Source organism: Cygnus olor, chromosome 1 (genome assembly GCF_009769625.2).
Source record: "Cygnus olor isolate bCygOlo1 chromosome 1, bCygOlo1.pri.v2, whole genome shotgun sequence".
In the NCBI taxonomy this organism is placed as follows: Eukaryota; Metazoa; Chordata; class Aves; order Anseriformes; family Anatidae; genus Cygnus; species Cygnus olor.
In genome coordinates, this window is record NC_049169.1 from 189,195,663 (window position 1) to 189,215,553 (window position 19,891).

General features: G+C 35.8%; 1 protein-coding gene across 3 annotated transcripts in view; it reads left to right on the forward strand.

Annotated features, from left to right (window-relative positions):
* Positions 1 to 18,073, forward strand: part of SACS (sacsin molecular chaperone) — a 59,795-nt gene extending 41,722 nt beyond the window's left edge. For all 3 annotated transcript variants that reach the window (XM_040543987.1, XM_040543986.1, XM_040543988.1), the window contains 2 exons: positions 1,129 to 1,220; positions 4,637 to 18,073. In XM_040543987.1, the coding sequence (XP_040399921.1) occupies positions 1,129 to 1,220; positions 4,637 to 16,197 (11,653 nt within the window). In that variant the 3' untranslated portion in view covers positions 16,198 to 18,073. The remainder of the gene's footprint in view (positions 1 to 1,128; positions 1,221 to 4,636) is intronic.
* The last annotated feature ends 1,818 nt before the right edge of the window (positions 18,074 to 19,891 follow it).

Here is a 19,891-nt window from a genome sequence, read left to right on the forward strand (position 1 = left end):
ATTTCATGCAGTTTGTGTTTTGTTTTTAATGGACTTACTTGGTTAGTCTCGTAAAACTGATACAAAAGCACATTGTATGCATATATCTACTTGCTAGCTATGGTAATGCAAGTAGTAATGCTTTGACTCTGTCCTTGAGTACAGTAAATATTTCCAATTCTAATGGTATAAATATGTTAAATTATGTAAGATATTTTAAAACACCTTCAGCTGAATGGTTTGGCTCTTTGCAGATTCAAATTTGGAGCCTACTTAAAAAGCTGAAGTAAGCTCTTTAGAATTTCACAGACTCACAGGAGGGCTGAGTTCAGAAGGGACCCCTGGAGGCCCCTGGTGCCACCCCTGCCCAAGCAGGGACACCCAGAGCAGGCTGCCCAGGACCATGTCCAGACGGCTTCTGGAGACCCCCAAGGAGGAGACTCCACAGCCTCTCTGGGCAAACTTTCTTTCTGTTAACACATGCTTGTGTTAACAAAAAGCAATCTGTTAATATGTGTAAATAGGCAATTTCTTTTTGTTAACACATGCGTTTGAAAGCAAGACTTAATCAACATAAAGTCTTACTTGTTATATGTATAATTGAGATACCTGTTGTCAAAAGTAAATGGTTAGTTATTGGTGACTTCATAATTGGGAAGAGCAGAGCCCTTAAACTAGTTGCTTAATTTTAAGTACCAACGCAAGGGGAGGTGAAGAAATGACAAGATGAGAGTGATGCTTGGTTACAATAGTCGTAAATGGTGTCTGCACACAGACCAGTGTCTGAATATACAGATCTGTGTGAACTCTTGGAATTAATTAAATTTAAATTAATTTTTTATCCTTTCAGATAATTTTTGAGACATAATATATAGTATTATTTTTTGTTAGAATACAAATAGATGAAAATACTTTTCTAATATTAGTTTTTCTATCAAGAGAAAACTCTCTTATACCTGCTTTGAAAAGATGAGTAGTTGGAAAATTTATTTTCTTATTACTCTCTTTTTCTAAGTACGTGAATTTCTTATATATAAGAAAACACCCACTGAAAACCCAATTCCACATATGGAAGTGACTGCTTTGCATGCAACTCTACTGTGTAGGAAAATACATGAATTAAGTGCTTTGCTAATGTGTTTTTGTTAGATCACTCTTTCCTGGCCTTGAAGGAAGGTTGCTTTCTGATGACCTGAAGCCTGAGGTTCTAGCTGCTTTGAAAGAAGCTGCCAAAAGCAGAGGTAATGTCTTTGGTATTCTCATAGAGTGAAACAGATTGCTTTAAACTTGGATTTAGAATTAGTCTGTTCAACTATTAGCAATGTCTTCTATGAAATTGAGCTTGTATGAATCAGTTGGTCATTTCAAAAAAATAAGATACCACAGACTGAGTTGTAAATGGCATAAATGAAAATTCTAAATGAACAAAAAGGCAAAAGCTAAAGAAGGATAAAAACTTACGATAAAATGATAGTAGGGCATGTCTTAGTGTAAATTTTGTGCAACTAGTATTCCTCCTTGTAAGAAGGTCTGAGTTCTATTTTACATTAATAGTATCTTCATATGCAGTAGCTATGTCATATTTTTTATGTTGTGGATCGTCTTGTATCTCACAATTGCAAGTGCACGTCAATGCACTTTAAAAATGCATTTAAAAAAACAACAGATGAAACCATCTGAATCATCTGGCATGGAGTATATGAAGACCGTATTAATTTCGTTGAGTATTACCTGAATCTTAATTCATAGCTTTTTGTTGTTTCAAAGCAGACCTACTGAAATACTTCTAATCACGATCTAAATAGCTTGCTACAAAGCTTGCTGCATTTGTAGATATGATGCTTCCATGTTTATCTGCCTTCACTGTTAAATTTTTTTGTTTCTTTTTTAGTCAGCATTAGTTTAATTTACCTTTCTGCCCTTGCATTTCACTATACATTTGATTGGTAAATTTGAAGTCTGTCTCCAAAACTTTTCTTTTTTTTTCCCAAACAAGTCACACTTCAGTTTATTTTTAAGTAGTGTGTATACAGTGAACTATTTTACTCTTCAATCTGTAGAAAATGTGCCTTTAAGAAAAACATTCAAGTCTTTCTTTTTAAATTGTTCTATTTATCAGAATTCTTTTTCAGACTGAAAACGTTAAAACCAGAAATAGAATACTAGAAATCATTGTATTGATCTTCTTTCCTTGATACCCTTTATCATTGTCTTCAGTGGCAGTCTCTATTTCTTTAGTCTATATTCTGACCTTTTTTCCCTGCAATCCTTTTATGTCCTCTTTATTATTCTTCCTATTCAATTGGAAGCCTGCTGCTTTCTCCATGGTTTGTTTATTACTCAATTATCAAAACTAATAGAAAAATAAGATAATTCTAAGCCAAATAAGATACATTATTGAAATTATGGCTAAGCATCTATAAAAAGACTGACAACTGGAGTGACTTATTTCACAGAATAAACAGTGTACATACAAATTGTATAGAAGATATGAAATTGGTGCTGGGACTTTCATAGGATATGAAGGACAGCAGGTCTGAAACAATTGTTAAGAAAATTTATTTTCTAAAAAGCAGAATTGTCAAAGACTTATGGGGTCATATTATGTGATGAGTGATGTCTATTTGTTGTTGTAGGAGGGCATGCTGGTCTCTGAGTTGCAACAAATTCTATCCAGTCCTCCTAGTTCCTAGAAGGAGTTTTGGTCACATTTGAGGTCTAACTTCCTGCTCTTCTTCCTTTGTCCATTTCTTTGAACTGCATTATTCTAGGTACTTGTTCTTGGTTGGTGGTATGCCTCTCAATGATTAGAAGAACATATTTTTGTAATAAATATGACAAGAATAGTTCTTCCAAATCTTTTAGAAATGCCTGAGGACGTTCAGATAACCCTTTGCAAGTTTTTAAGTGGCTTACTTTTCTCTACTTTCCACCTCCTCCTAAATTATTCTTCATTCTCAGATTTTGCATAGTTGTAAATTATACCTCCATATCTCCAGTACCATAAATTTGTACATTATAAATTCGTTAGAAAATTTTTGACAAATTTTGAGTTATTGACAAGGATTTCACTTATAATTGTAGCAATTATATTGGAGATATTCTTAATATCAGTGTAGAAATAGAAACTTCCTTATATGATTTCTTTCAGAAGATCGGATATGCTTTTTTAAAAATTGTTTTGCACAGAGAGAACAAGATATTTTTTTCTCTCCAAAAATAGGTGCTATATTTTCGTAGCTAATAACTGTTCTATATTTGGTGTGTTAATGTGTAACTGACTAGATGTTTTCTAAATGGATTTGATTACGTTCTAGCCCAACAGCTTCTCTGGGGATTTTCAGGTATGGTTATCAATTGACGCTGTACTGGTTTGGATTGAAGCTTGGTATTTGTGTGAATTTGGTGATTAGCTATTCTCCTTACCCCCAGCTTTCTCGTAAATAAAACCCGTTAAACATATCTGCCAAAAGATAGCTACCAAAAATAATAAGGAAAAGAGTTCTAAATATAGAAAAGGGGAAAATTGCTTATTAATGAAGTAAACCTTATAGTTAACGTTACACAGAAATGATCAATATTTTCCTTGGTTTATTTATGTATATTTTTAAATAAAATACTGGAAGTCTTCCTACACTTTGGGAATTTAAAGTCGCATGTACAGATTTTGAGCACAGAACTAGCAATACTGTCTTAAAATGGGATTGTAGCTTAGCTTTTAAGTAGATTCTTAAGCAGTTGGTCCACTGCTGCCAGTATTTCTCACTTTCTTAAGGCTGCTGTGTTTTTCTAATAGCACGACTAACAATACATAGCTCTGTGGGCATGAAGTGAAAGAAAACTTTTTTTTTGAAGCATTTTACTACCTATCTCCAGCAGAGCAATGACAGTAGATAGTATCTTTAATTGGACTGTTGCTTTTAATGAAACAACAGTGCTGTTTAGGAGGAAAAAAGATCTGAAACTCAGATGTCTTGATTCCCTTTCTGTTATTATTTTTGGTGTCATTTGGAGGTATTGGTATTTTGTGTTCTGAACTATTTTCTTGAAAACTAGAGCGTCTGTGGCTAAGTGTAAGCTGTCTTAATGATAGTTAAGATATGTTAGCATTTCTTTTAATGAAGGCTTTCACGATAAGAATAAAAACATACATATCTAAAGTTAGTTTCAGCATTCCTTGAACAACAGAGTTTTGTTGCTTGTCAGTTTTTAGCGTAAGAGCATCTGTACCTGCTCTGGTTTGCTATATCTAATAAATAAGCTTTCAAAACTACTGTAATCCTTGTGGATATAGACAAACAAATAACGGGTTAGGTTCTTATTTGCAACTAGGCAAGTAAGTAAAGAATTAACCAAACAGGAAAATACTTTGGAAGCTTTGACTTTGACTGTAAATCTGTAGTTGCTTTGTATGCCTGAAGGTTCTTATAGCAAACTAACAAATGCAGTAACTTATTGATCATTTTTGATTGTTTTTTATACTAATATGGAATGTATTTGTTTTTAATTAACTCTTAAAAGCAAGAGTAGCTGGTATATGCTGTTCTATTTAGCAGTTTTTCCACAAAAAGAGGAGCTTCATTTCTAAATTCAGAAAGCACTTTGTTATGTAACTCTGCTCTGATTTTCATGGTTTACCCTTTTGCTGTAATTTCAGGAAGACCGTGCACTCAGCTGCAGCTTCTGAACCCAGAAAGATTTGCTCGGCTAATTAAAGAAGTTATGAATAGTGTGTGGCCTGGCAGAGACATGGTGGTACAGTGGTATCCAGGTTTGGAAGACAAAAATCAGCCATCGATTTCCTGGCTTAAGATGGTCTGGAAGAACCTCTATATGCATTTTTCTGATGACTTGAGTGTTTTTGATGACATGCCACTTATCCCTAAGACTCTTCTGGAGGAAAACCAAACATCAGTGGAACTGGTTAGATTTAGGAATCCGTCACCTATTATTCTGGAAGATGAATCTGAGACTCAGCTCCCGGAATACTTAGCTGATATTATTCAGAAAGTTGGTGGAGTGGTACTTAAGAAACTAGATGTTTCTATCCAACACCCGCTTATAAAGAAATATGTGCATCCACCATTACCAAGTGCTGTTTTACAAATAATGGAAAAAATGACCCTACAGAAACTATGCAATCAGGTTGCATCATTGCCATCAACACATAAAGATGCACTTAGGGCATTCTTAGCTAGTTTAACTGATGCAAATGAAAAAGAGAGAAGAATTATTCAGGAATTGTTGATATTTAAAAAGATGGAAAAATTATCTGATGAAGGTGTCCCTGCTTTTGCTGGACTGAAAGGTAGTAAGGTATTACACCACACTGCTAAAATTCCACCTGGTCTAAGATTTTCTGTTCCAATAATTGACAGCAGTGATGAAGCTACTATTCGTTTAGCTAACCTGCTAAAAATAGAACAGCTAAAGAGCACAGATTGCTTGAAGTTTATTATAGAAGACATAAGAAGTGATTTTTATTCATATGACGAAACAACAAAGATAATGCAATGGGTTCTTGAAAATCTGACTTTTCTGAAAAATGAGAATACGAATGTGATAGATTGGCTGACAACACTGAAGTTTATTAGGATTTCACAAGAAAAGATAATGACAGCAAACGAACTCTTTGATCCTGAGGTGGAACTGCTGCAAAACTTGTTTTATGCTGAGGAGGAAATTTGCTTCCCCCCAGCTATTTTTACATCTTCAGATATTCTTCATTCTCTGAGACAAATAGGCTTAAAAAGTGAAGCCAATCTTGAGGAAAGTGATATTGTGAGAGTGGCAAATAAAATTGAAAATTTGCATGCTAACTCTAACACCGATCATGATTTACTGTTAAGAAAAGCTAGAACTCTCTTGATGATTTTAAACAAAAACCATATGCTGCTTCAGTCATCTGAAACAAAAGCTGTGCTGAAAAAAATAAAATGGATTCCTGCAAGTAAGGAAAGACCTCCAAATTATCCAGGATCCTTAGTTTGGAAAGGAGATCATTGTAATCTGTGTTTACCGCCAGAAATGTGTGATATCTCTCATGCAATTTTAGTAGGTTCCTCAGTTCCTCTTGTGGAAAATGTGCAGTTAGATATAGAAAAAGCACTCGGCATCTCCACAAAGCCCAGCATAAAAGCAGTTTTAAAACATTTCAAGGTAGTTGTTGATTGGCACAGTTCTAAAACCTTCAGTGATGAGGACTATTATCAGTTTCAGCATATCCTGCTTGAAATTTATGGGTTTATGCATGATCATTTAGAAGAAGGGAAAGAAGCTTTTAAAGCCTTGAAATTTCCCTGGGTTTGGACAGGAAAAACGTTTTGTTCTCTCACACAAGCAGTAATAAAGTCAGTACCTGATCTTGATCTCCAGCCTTATCTGCATTATGTGCCAAAAACTATGGCAAAGTTTCACCAGTTGTTTAAATGTTGTGGTTCAATTGAGCAGTTAACACCAGACCATGTTTCTATGGTCATTCAGAAAATATATCTGAAAAGCGAGCAGACTCTCTCAGAACAAGAGAGTAAACAAAATCTTCACATTATGTTGAGCATTATAAGATGGCTGTACAGCAATCAGATTCCTGCAAGTCTGCATACACCCATGCCACTGTACAGTGGCAAACTTCCTTATAAACTTGCAATGAGGCCAATTCATGAATGCTGTTATTGTGATATCAAAGTTGATGATTTAAATGATTTGCTTGAAGATTCTGTTGAACCAATAATTTTGGTGCACGAAGACATACCAATGAAAACTGCTGAGTGGTTAAATGTTCCATGCCTTAGCACAAGATTGATTAATCCAGAAAACATGGGATTTGAGCAATCTGGGCAAAGAGAGCCTCTGACTGTAAGAATTAAAAACATTTTGGAAGAGTACCCTTCCATTTCAGACATCTTTAAAGAACTTCTTCAAAATGCTGATGATGCTAACGCAACAGAATGTAATTTCCTGATTGACATGAGGAGAAATATGGATATAAGAGAGAATCTTCTGGATCCAGGAATGGCAGCATGTCATGGTCCAGCTTTGTGGTCATTCAATAATTCTGAATTTTCTGACTCTGATTTTCTAAATATAACTCGATTAGGAGAGTCTTTAAAAAGGAGTGAAGTTGACAAAGTAGGAAAATTTGGACTGGGTTTCAATTCTGTTTATCATATTACTGATGTTCCTATTATTTTGAGCCGGGAGTTCATGATTATGTTTGATCCAAATGTTAACCATATCAGTAAGCATATTAGAGATAAATCTAATCCTGGGATCAAAATTAACTGGAGTAAACAACAGAAGAGGCTGCGAAAATTTCCCAATCAGTTTAAGCCATTTATAGGAGTTTTTGGTTGCCAGCTACCACTGACTGTAGAATCTCCATATAGCTACAAAGGAACACTTTTCAGGCTCTCCTTCAGAACTCAGCAGGAAGCTAAAGTGAGTGAAGTCAGCAGCACATGTTACAATACAGCAGACATTTATTCTCTTGTGGATGAATTTAGCATTTGTGGTCATAGGCTGATAATATTTGCTCAGAGTGTAAATTCAATGGTTTTGAAATACTTGAAAATTGAGGAAGATGATCCTGGGGTGGCACAAGATGTTATCACTATTAAAAAAAAAATTTGTTCTTCCAAAGCCTTGACTGCACCAAATGTAAGTGTTTTAAAGGAAGCAGCTAAACTAATGAAGGTTTGCAGCAGCAGTAATAAAAAGCTTCCCACTGAAACACCAAAGTCCTCGTGTATCTTACAGATAGTAGTAGAAGAATTTCACCATGTATTCAGGCGGATTGCTGATTTACAGTCTCCACTCTTCCGAGGTGCAGAAGATGATCCAGCTTCTTTCTTTGAAATGGCTAAGTCAGGACAGGTGAAAAGGTCAGCTGATGAACTGCCACAGAAGACAGTAGATTCAACAACGTGGCTTATATGTTCTTGCATGGACACTGGCGATGCTTTAAAATTTTCATTACATGAAAGTGGACGAAGACTAGGTCTTGTTCCCTGTGGTGGAGTGGGAGTGTTGCTGTCTGAAACTCAGGATCAAAAGTGGATTGTGAAACCTAATTGCAATAACGTAGGTGAAGTATTCTGCTATTTACCTCTACGAATAAAAACAGGCTTACCTCTTCATATAAATGGCTGCTTTGCGGTTACTTCAAACCGGAAAGAGATTTGGAAAACAGACACAAAAGGGAGATGGAACACAGTATTCATGAGGCATGTTATTGTTAAAGCCTACATAGAAGCTCTGTGCGTTCTACGTGACATGGCAATCAGCGGTGAGCTAGTTGACTATAATTATTGTGCTGTGTGGCCAGATCCTGATTCAGTTCATGATGATTTCTCTGTTATTTGTCAAGGGTTCTATGAAGACATAGCTCATATGAAAAGCAAAGAAGGGATCAAAGTGTTTTCTGATGGTTTCTCTTGGGTTTCCATGAAGAATGTAAGGTTTCTAGATGACTCGATACTGAAACGACCAGATGTCGGACCGTCAGCCTTTAAGATCTTTCTAAAGTACCTTAAAAAAACTGGTTCCAAAAATCTGTGTGCTGTAGATCTCCCTTCTTGGGTTAAGATGGGATTTGAAGAAGCAGGATGCAAATACATATTACTGGAGAACACTTTCTCTGAGAAACAGTTCTTTTCTGAGGTGTTTTTCCCTAATATTCAGGAGATTGATGCAGAGTTGCGTGATCCTTTGATGCGTTATGTTCTCAATGAAAAACTTGAGGAGTTTTCAGGAATTCTTCGTGTTACTCCGTGTATTCCTTGTTCTTTGGATGGACATCCGTTAGTTACACCATCAAGACTGATCCATCCTGAAGGAAGAGTTGCAAAGTTATACAATGCTGAAGATGGAAGATTTCCTTATGGCACCACCCAGGATTATCTTAATCCAGTCATTTTGGTTAAACTTGTGCAGTTGGGAATGGCTAAAGATGATATCTTATGGGAAGATCTGATAGAACGTGCAGAGTCGGTGGCTGAAGTTAACAAGATAGATCATGCAGCAGCTTGTCTCAGAAGCAGTATTATATTGAGTCTTATTGATGAAAAACTGAAGTGTAGGGACCCTAGAGCTAAAGAATTTGCTGAAAAATGTCAAACCATCCCTTTTCTTCCTTTCCTTAGCAAGCCAGCAGGCTTCTCCCTACACTGGAAAGGCAGTGATTTTGAGCCTGAAACAATGTTTTCAGCGACTGATCTTTTCACTGCTGATCATCAAGATATAGTTTGCCTAATACAACCAATTCTTAATGAAAATTCCCATTCCTTTAAAGGTTGTGGTGCTTTGTCATTGGCTGTAAAAGAATTTTTGGGTCTACTGAAGAAACCAGCTGTTAACTTGGTGATAAATCAATTGGAAGAAGTTGCAAAATCATTTGATGGCATTACATTGTATCAGGAGAATATCACTAATGCTTGTTACAAACATCTACATGAAGCAATGTTACAAAACGAATCATCAAAAGCTATGATAATTGAACAGCTGACAAGCTACAGTTTTATTCTTGTTGAGAATGTCTATGTTGATCCAACAAAAGTGTCTTTTCACTTGAATTTTGAAGCAGCACCATATCTATATCAGTTGCCTAATAAATACAAAAATAGTTTCCGTGAGCTGTTTGAAAGTGTGGGTGTAAGACAGGCTTTTGCAGTTGAAGATTTTGCTCTTGTTCTGGAATTAATAAATCAGGAAAGAGGGACCCAACAACTAACAGAAGAAAATTTTCAGCTGTGCAGGAGAATAATCAGTGAAGGAATATGGAGCCTCATTAGAGAGAAGAAGCAGGAATTTTGTAAGAAAAAATACGGTGAGATTTTGTTACCCGATACTCGTCTTGCACTTCTGCCTGCAAAATCTTTGTGTTACAATGACTGTCCATGGATTAAAGTTAAAGACACAACTGTTAAGTATTGTCATGGTGATATTCCGAGGGAAGTTGCAGTAAAGCTTGGAGCAATACCAAAACGCCATAAAGCTTTAGAAAGGTATGCCTCCAATATTTGTTTTACTACCCTTGGAACAGAATTTGGCCAGAAAGAAAAATTGACAAGTAGAATTAAAAGCATTCTTAATGCTTACCCTTCAGAAAAAGAAATGCTGAAAGAGCTCCTTCAGAATGCGGATGATGCAAAAGCTACAGAGATCTGTTTTGTCTTTGATCCTAGACAACATCCAGCTGATAGAATATTTGATGAGAAATGGGCACCACTTCAAGGACCAGCACTGTGTGTTTACAACAATCAGCCTTTTACAGAAGATGATATTAGAGGAATTCAGAACCTTGGAAAAGGTACTAAAGTAGGAAATCCCTGTAAAACCGGACAATATGGTATAGGTTTCAATTCTGTTTATCACATTACTGACTGCCCTTCTTTCATATCTGGCAATGATATACTTTGTATTTTTGATCCTCATGCTAGATATGCACCAGGTGCAACATCAACAAGTCCTGGCCGCATGTTTAGGGATTTAGATGCAGATTTCAGAACGCAGTTCTCAGATGTACTGGACCTCTACTTAGGAAATCACTTTAAACTGGATAATTGCACAATGTTTAGGTTTCCTCTTCGAAATGGAGAAATGGCAAAAGTATCAGAAATTTCCTCAGTTCCATGCTCAGATAGAATGGTCCAAAATCTTTTAGATAAGCTGCGTACGGATGGAGCGGAACTCTTAATGTTTTTGAACCACATGGAAAAAATTTCTATTTGTGAGATAGAAAAAACAACAGGAGCACTGAATGTGTTGTATTCTGTACAAGGAAAAATCACTGATGGAGACAGATTAAAACGAAAGCAATTCCATGCATCTGTAATTGACAGTGTAACTAAAAAAAAACAGCTAAGTGAAATACCTGTGCAACAGATAACTTACACGATGGATACTGAAGACTCTGAGGGGAATCTCACAACTTGGTTAATTTGTAACAGGTCAGGCTTTTCTGCCATGGAAAAGGTATCTAAAAGTGTGGTTTCAGCCCACAAGAATGAGGACATAACTCTTTTTCCACGTGGTGGGGTAGCAGCTTGCATTACTCATAATTACAAAAAACCCCACAGAGCATTCTGTTTCTTACCTTTATCTTTAGAAACTGGGCTACCTTTTCATGTGAATGGACACTTTGCTCTGGATTCTGCAAGAAGAAATCTGTGGCGTGATGATAATGGAGTTGGAGTAAGAAGTGACTGGAATAATAGCCTAATGACAGCGCTGATAGCACCAGCCTATGTTGAATTGCTGATTCAGCTGAAGAAACGGTATTTTCCAGGCACTGATCCTACAGTGTCAGTACTGCAGAACACAGCAGTTCATGTTGTGAAAGACACTTTGAAAAAGTTTTTATCCTTTTTTCCAGTTAATAGACTTGATATTCAGCCGGATTGGTATTGTTTAGTGAAAGCAGTTTACAGTTGTATTTATGAAGATTTGAAGCGTCTTTTACCTGTTATGCGAGCTCCGAATGTTGATGGTTCTGATTTGCATTCTGCTGTTATCATCACATGGGTTAACATGTCTACTGTGAACAAAGGCAGGCCGTTCTTTGACAACTTGCTACAAGATGAATTGCAACATCTCAAAAATACAGAGTACAACATTACAACTCGGAAGTCTGTGGCTGAAAACGTTTACAGACTCAAACATTTACTCTTAGAAATTGGATTTAATTTGGTATACAACTGTGATGAAACTGCAAATCTCTATCATTGCTTGGTAGATGCAGATATTCCTGTCACCTATGTGACTCCTGCTGATGTTCGATTATTTTTGACGACGTTTTCTTTTCCAGACTCTAACTGCCACATTGGAAAGTTACCCTGTCGTCTTCAGCAGACAAATTTAAAACTCTTCCATAGTCTCAAACTTCTGGTTGACTATTGTTTTAAAGATGCAGAAGAAAATGAAATCCAAATTGAGGGCTTGCCACTCCTTATTACCCTTGATAATGTTCTGCAAATTTTTGATTCGAAGCGGCCAAAGTTCTTAACAACATACCATGAACTGATTCCATCTCGCAAGGATCTCTTTATGAACACATTGTATTTGAGGTACAACAATATTTTACTTAGCAGTGATGTAGCAAAAGTCTTTGATATCACAAGCTTTGCTGAGTTGTTATCTTCTGTGTTGCCTAGAGAATATAAAACTAGAAGTTGTATGAAATGGAAAGAAAGCTTTGCAAGTGAATCTTGGCTTAAAAATGCCTGGCATTTTATTAGTGAGTCTATAAATGTTAAGGAAGAACAAGAAGATACACAAGCAAAATTTGATGATGTTGTTGAAACTTTGAAGGACTGGACGTTGCTTCCAGGTGTAAAGTTTACTGTCTCAGCTAATCATCTTGTTGTGCCAGAGTGTGATGTTTTGCTGCCCCTCAGCATTATGCATATTGCTGTTTTTCCAAATGCTCAGAGTGATAAAGTCTTTCATGCTTTAATGAAAACAGGTTGTATTCAGTTGGCATTGAACAAAATTTGCTCCAAAGACAGTGCTTTAGTGCCTTTGTTGTCAGGACGTACAGCAAATATAGATAATCCTTCAAGCATTCTGAAAGCCATACAATATATGGTACAAACATCAACTTTTAGAACTGAAAAGTTAGCAGAATGTGACTTTGAGGCTCTCTTAATGTACTTCAATTGCAATTTATGTCATTTGACATCTCAGGATGACATTAAAATTTTAAAGTCTCTTCCATGTTATAAATCCATTAGTGGCCGATACATCAGCATTTCAAAATATGGGACGTGTTATGTGCTCACGAAAAGCATCCCATCAGTAGAAGTGGATAGATGGACACAGTCAACTTCATCAGCTTTTCTTGAAGAGAAAATTCATTTGAAAGACTTGTATACTGTGCTTGGCTGTGTCTCCGTGGATGATCTTGAAGTGTACTTGAAACATCTTCTTCCAAAAATTGAAAGTTTGTCTTATGATGCAAAGTTGGAACACTTGATCTACTTAAAGAACAGGCTAACTAGCATTGAAGAAACTTCAGAAATGAAAGAACAGTTGTTTGAAAAGCTTGAAAACATATTGATCATTCATGATGCAAGCAATAGATTAAAACCTGCAAAATATTTTTATGACAGGACTGTAAAAGTCTTTGAAGTTATGCTTCCTGAAAAATTATTTATACCTCAAGATTTTTTTAAGAAACTAGAACAACTTACAAAACCGAAAAGTCAAGCTGCATTCCTTCCATCATGGATAACTTTTCTACGACATATTGGGCTAAAATTCATTATTTCACAGCAACAGTTATTACAATTTGCTAAGGAGATCAGCATGCGAGCTAATACAGAAAACTGGTCTAAAGAAACACTGCAGAATACTGTTGATGTCCTCCTTCATCACATATTTCAGGAAAGAACTGATCTTTTGTCAGGAAACTTTCTGAAAGAATTGTCATTAATTCCTTTTCTGTGCCCTGAACGAGCACCAGCAGAATTTGTTAGATTTCATCCTCAGTATCAAGAAGTTAATGGGACGCTCCCTCTTATACGATTCAACGGGGCACAAGTGAATCCTAAATTCAAACAGACTGATGTGTTACAGTTGCTGTGGACCTCATGTCCCATTCTTCCAGAGAAAGCAACGCCTTTAAGTATCAAAGAGCAAGAAGGAAGTACTCTTGGTGCACAAGAACAACTTGAGCAAGTTTTAACTATGCTGAATGTTAATTTAGACCCTCCCCTGGACAAGGTTATCAATAACTGCAGGAATATATGCAATATAACAACTGTGGATGAAGAAATGGTGAAAACTAGGGCCAGGGTCCTGAGAAGCATTTATGAATTTCTTAGTACAGAGAAAAGGGAATTCCGCTTTCAGCTTCGAGGTGTTTCTTTTGTAATGGTGGAAGAAGGTTGGAAGCTCCTGAAGCCTGAAGAGGTGGTAATAAACCTTGAGTACGAATCTGATTTTAAACCTTATCTTTACAAACTTCCTTTAGAACTTGGTACTTTCCATCAGTTATTTAAACATTTGGGTACTGAAGATATTATTTCAACAAAACAGTATGTTGAAGTTCTAGGTCGCATATTCAAGAACTCTGAAGGAAAGCAATTGGATCCTAATGAAATGCGCACAGTTAAAAGAGTAGTTTCTGGCCTGTTCAAAAGTCTTCAGAATGATTCTGTCAAGGTTAGAAATGACCTTGAGAATATGAGGGATTTTGCCCTTTATCTTCCCAGTCAAGATGGTAGGTTAGTAAAGTCAAGTATCTTAGTTTTTGATGATGCACCCCACTACAAAAGTAGAATCCAGGGTAACATTGGTGTACAAATGCTTGTTGATCTTAGCCAGTGCTATTTAGGCAAAGACCATGGTTTTCACACTAAACTGATAATGTTATTCCCTCAGAAACTGAGGCCTCGCTTGCTTAGCAGTATTCTTGAAGAACAGTTGGATGAAGAGTCTCCCAAAATTTGTCAATTTGGAGCATTATGTTCTTTGCAGGGAAGATTGCAATTACTGTTATCTTCAGAACAGTTCATCACAGGACTCATTAGGATTATGAAGCATGAAAATGACAATGCGTTTTTAGCTAATGAAGAAAAAGCAATAAGACTTTGCAAAGCTTTGCGAGAAGGTTTGAAAGTTTCCTGTTTTGAGAAGTTGCAAACAACATTAAGAGTTAAAGGCTTTGCTCCTATTCCCCACAGTAAAAGTGAAACGTTTGCTTTCCTAAAGAGATACGGAAATGCAGTAATACTGCTTTATATACAGCATTCGGACAGCAAAGACATAAATTTCTTGCTAGCGTTAGCAATGACCTTAAAATCTGCAACTGACAACCTGATTTCTGATACCTCATATTTAATTGCCATGCTGGGTTGCAATGACATTTACCGGATCAGTGAGAAGCTTGACAGTCTAGGGGTGAAGTATGACTCTTCTGAACCATCAAAACTTGAACTACCAACACCTGGCACTCCTATACCAGCTGAAATTCACTATACACTTCTTATGGATCCAATGAATGTTTTTTATCCTGGTGAATATGTTGGTTACCTTGTTGATGCTGAAGGTGGTGATATATATGGATCATATCAACCGACTTACACATATGCAATCATTGTACAAGAAGTAGAACGAGAAGATGATGAAAGTCACAGTTTTCTAGGGAAGATTTACCAGATTGATATTGGATATAGTGAGTATAAAATAGTAAGCTCTCTTGACTTGTACAAATTTTCAAGGCCTGAGGAAAGTTCTCAAAGCAGGGATAGCACTCCTTCTACCCCAACTAGTCCTACAGAATTTCCAGCGCATGGACTGAGAACAATTCCACCTCTCTTCAGTGGTAGAGATGGCCACAAAACAACGTCCTCAAAACATCACTCTCCAAAGAAGATAAAGCCAAACTCCTTGCCAGAAATACTAAGAGAAGTGACATCTGTGATTGAACAGGCTTGGAAGCTTCCAGAATCTGAAAGAAAAAAGATTATTAGAAGGCTGTATCTTAAATGGCATCCAGATAAAAATGCAGATAATCTTGATATAGCTAATGAAGTTTTCAAACATTTACAGAATGAGATTAACCGGATGGAAAAACAGGCTTTTATGGATCAAAACACGGACAGAGCCTCAAGAAGAACATTTTCATCCTCAGCTTCTCGATTTCAGTCAGATAAATTTTCATTTCAAAGATTTTATACTTCATGGAATCAAGAAGCAACAAGCCACAAATCTGAAAGGCAACAGCATAAAGAGAAATGTCCATCTTCCACAGGGCCATCTTTCTCGCAACGCTTTTTTGTCCCACCTACGTTCAGGTCCGTTGGCAATCCTGTAGAGGCACGCAGATGGCTTAGGCAGGCCCGAGCTAACTTTTCAGCTGCAAGAAACGATCTCCATAAAAATGCCAATGAATGGGTATGCTTTAAATGCTACCTTTCTACTAAACTAGCCTTGATTGCAGCTGACTATGCTGTGAAGGGAAAATCAGACAAAGATGTAAAACCAGCAGCCCTTGCACAAAAGATAGAAGAATATAGTCAACAACTTGAAGGGCTTACAAATGATGTTCAGACATTGGAAGCTTATGGAGTAGATAGCTTAAGAACTAGGTATCCTGACTTACTTCCTTTTCCACAGATCCCAAATGATAGGTTTACTTCAGAAGTTGCTATGAGAGTGATGGAGTGTACTGCTTGTATCATAATAAAGCTTGAAAACTTTATACAACAAAAAGTGTAAGAGGGTTGAAGATGTTAGAGAACTGTATTGTCAAGAGCTTAGGTATTTCATGTGATGAGACACAAATGTGATTGTGCAGATTACTGAACATCCAAGCGGTTATACATTGCAAAGAAGTTTAGAAGTATAATGCGCACAGGTGGATGGTACTGAAGTGCTTAGAATTGGAATTTATTTAAATGGAATTTATTTTTAACTGAGCCTGCTGTATAAGCAAACTGTAAAACATGAATATTTTTAAAAATTTCCAAGGAAACTGAGCTGCAAAAATTAGCTGTATGTATAATATCGTGATTAATTGGCATATTATTGATCTGCACTTTATATAACCAAAGCTTAGCTTTCTGTTAGATGAAGCCTGTAAATATAACTCCTCATTAGATTTTATTTCATTTAATATTATGTTTCCAAATAGATAATGCCATTTTTCAATGTACTAATCTTAAGACTGGACATACTATGAAGTAGGAGCTGGGACGGAAAATAAAATAACATTGGAGATACAGCTCCAAACCATTTGTTTTCTTTTGTGTTCTGTGGACATTCATGTCAATTATAGTAATATTATTATCAGCTGGATCTGATTATAAATTTGCTGCAGTCTCTCCTTGTGAACATTTAAAGGATTGTTTAGTACCTGTGAATTGGTACAGTATTTTAATCCTGAAAAATGATACTTGATTTAACATGCAACTTCATGTCATGCATTGATTGCATTTACTTTATTGTAAAATAATTATTTAATTTACTTTTTTTTTTTTCTAGAGCCTGTCTTCTTTTGTTTAATGAACAAATGCATGTGGATGATACAATATTGTTGACCATTATTATTCAATGTATTATGATTTTTTTTGAAAACCACACACCAAAACCCAATTTTCAGATGTCTAAGTGCTTGAGTTTTTTTTTTTTTATGTGTGCCTGTGTGCATGTACATATATACATATATTTTTCCACAAACAAACATTGGTAGTAGTACAATTCAGTAACACATTTCTGGTGTACAGTGAGTGCTGTTTTTTGTTGTTTGTTTTGTTACATATGTAAAGGTGCTGCAATGTAATGCTTTTCTTTTGTTGCTCACTACAGCCCTGCAGAAGTCTGTTTTTTAGTTCACGCTCTTTCTTTCATAGTTCGTAATACTTCTGGTAATGTCATGCAATATGTTCAACATCAACCATTTGTAGAAAAATAAAATAAAATGAAGGATAATGCTAAACAGAAGGCTTCTTCTTTACTGGATCAGCCACAATTAACATGTTAATCACTTTCCAGTGACATGCTGCTATGATTGTTTACTCAACAGCACAGCAAAACTGTAATTTAACTTACAGAATGCAAAGGAAAATAAACAACAGTGACCTTGCAGGGCTGATACAGCTGTTAGAAGTGTTAAAATCCAAAATAAAAATCATGACAAAAGCTTCTTCAGTTTTGTGCAGTCTGTAAAGGGCTTGTTCTCTGAAAATATTCTGGAAAATCTTGCAAATAATTAACAGTAGTGGGAAGAAATTTGATGTTTGGAAAGTGATACTCTTTCTGGTTGTGAAGCCCTGTTATTATTTCTGCTATTAAATATTAAGTGCCATAATTTTAATAAAAATGCAAACATACTTCAGTCTGATGTGTCTTGGTTTTATAAAGTAGACTAAATTTACTTATTATTTCAAGCTTTCTATTATATAATATGCAATCTTTTCAATTCTAAACAATTGTACAGATACTAATATTAAAAAGGAAAAATGCATTTTTTCTCGCAACGACAAATGTTTGTGATTTTCTCAAGAAATTGTACATTTTGTTGATTTTTTTCAATAAATAGCATGTAAGTAAACACAAAACCTCTCGTATGCCATGAAATAAATTGGTTAATTCCCTATATATTTTTTAAAGACTCTTTTGTTGCTCATCCTTATTTTGTGTATTAAGACAGATGAATAACATTCAGAATAACCATAATACAAACAATGGGGAATAGGTCTCCCTGTTTTTCAGTTTAAGTACACCTAAAATACAAGGTAGCATTGGGGCATGGAAATAGCAGAGAAGCTACGTGAACACTTTTCCATTTTTAGGTGAGATCTTGAGGAAGGAAATCTTTAAAGTATGTAACTATGTTTTGTAAGCAACTTATGTTGCAGTATCGACATTATGAACCATTAAAATTGCTGTGCAAAATTACTAAGCTATTTTGTTAACTTTGTCGGATATATCATTGAGTGCTGATGCTATAAGAAAGAAACGGTCCCAGATCTTAGGAACCTAAGTGGTCTAAATTAAGTTTAAATGCTGAACCAAGATGAGCAAGAAAACCTGAATGACACAGAATAAATAATTTATTCTATTAATGTGTTGATGCCATTTGTAAGTTGTAACAGAATTTACATATGGGTGCAGAAAGACAGGCAAGAGTGGGTGTCTACGTTGGAAGTCTTCATTTTCATTTGATTAACTCTCTGTAACAGCCTAAGAGGCCTCATGAGACCAGAAAACTATGTGATAGAGACGGATTTCATAAGTGTATTTTAATCCATAGAGGGGGGACCAAAAAAAAAAAAAAAAAAACAAACAAAAAACCCCACCTTAATTCATGTTTCCTTTTGGCTCAGCTGGGAGCTTTGGAAACACATAGTATAATTCCTAAGTTCAGCATGGAAACTCTGAACAGTATGTTGTGATGATGCTTAGTAAGGGTCTGTAGAAGTAAATGTTAGCGTTCAGGTTCCACAAAAATTAATTTTACAAGTAATTCTGCATATTACACAAATTTATGAGTGAAAAAGTTTTTTCAGCCAGCTATATATTCACATGCACGAATAATGTGCATCTCTAAAAGGAGCTATAGCAGTCCTGTCGTCCAGAATTATAGTTTTAAGGCTTAGCAAGGATAACTGCTACAGGAAACTGACTGAACCATCAATTAGTAGCTTAAATCTAAGCAGCTGTCATGGTAGAGTCTTGTTGAGTTTGTTGCTATTTATCTTCTTGTGGAAGTTTCAAAAGTTTTCATCTCAACAGCACTAGCACCTATTTGAAAAGGAATTGTTCACTTGCCTCAGCACTTAGTGAGAAAAAAATACCATTTTAAAAGGAAATAGATTTTTGTGTAGGCAGCTACTAAAATAAAAAATAGTTGTGTAAACAAACACAGTTTTGAATATTTTTACTTTAATCATCATCAAAATAAAGTTACAGTGGTGATTGGAAAAGTAGGATTTGTTTAAGAACTATTAGTATATGGTTTGCATTAAGTTGGTATTTGGGTTACTTTAAAAGAGGTTTTAATAAAATCTATTGTAATTGTTCCAATTAAAGTAAAAAAAGGTAGTACCAACTTTAAGATTTCATATTGCCAGATCTGAACAGTCTGAGGATGGCTGGATAGATATTGTGTAACACTGCCAGAAATAATAGTTCAAGAATAATTAAACTTGACAGACGAAGTAGATGTTTTCATTTGGAGAAGATGCGTGTTTTTGTCACATGGAGGTGTTGGTCAATGAGTTTTTTTACCAAAGCTGTTTTCCTTTCCTTTGGTTTGCTTTCCAGGTGATTAATTCAGTAGCACAGGCATAATATTTTGCTTTCTCTCACCAACTACTGACGAAGACAAAGAAATTCCAGATGACCAGTGAAGCCTAATTGCAAAGCATAGTCTCAATGCTGGGAAGTAAATCTTTAGATGTGGTCCAAA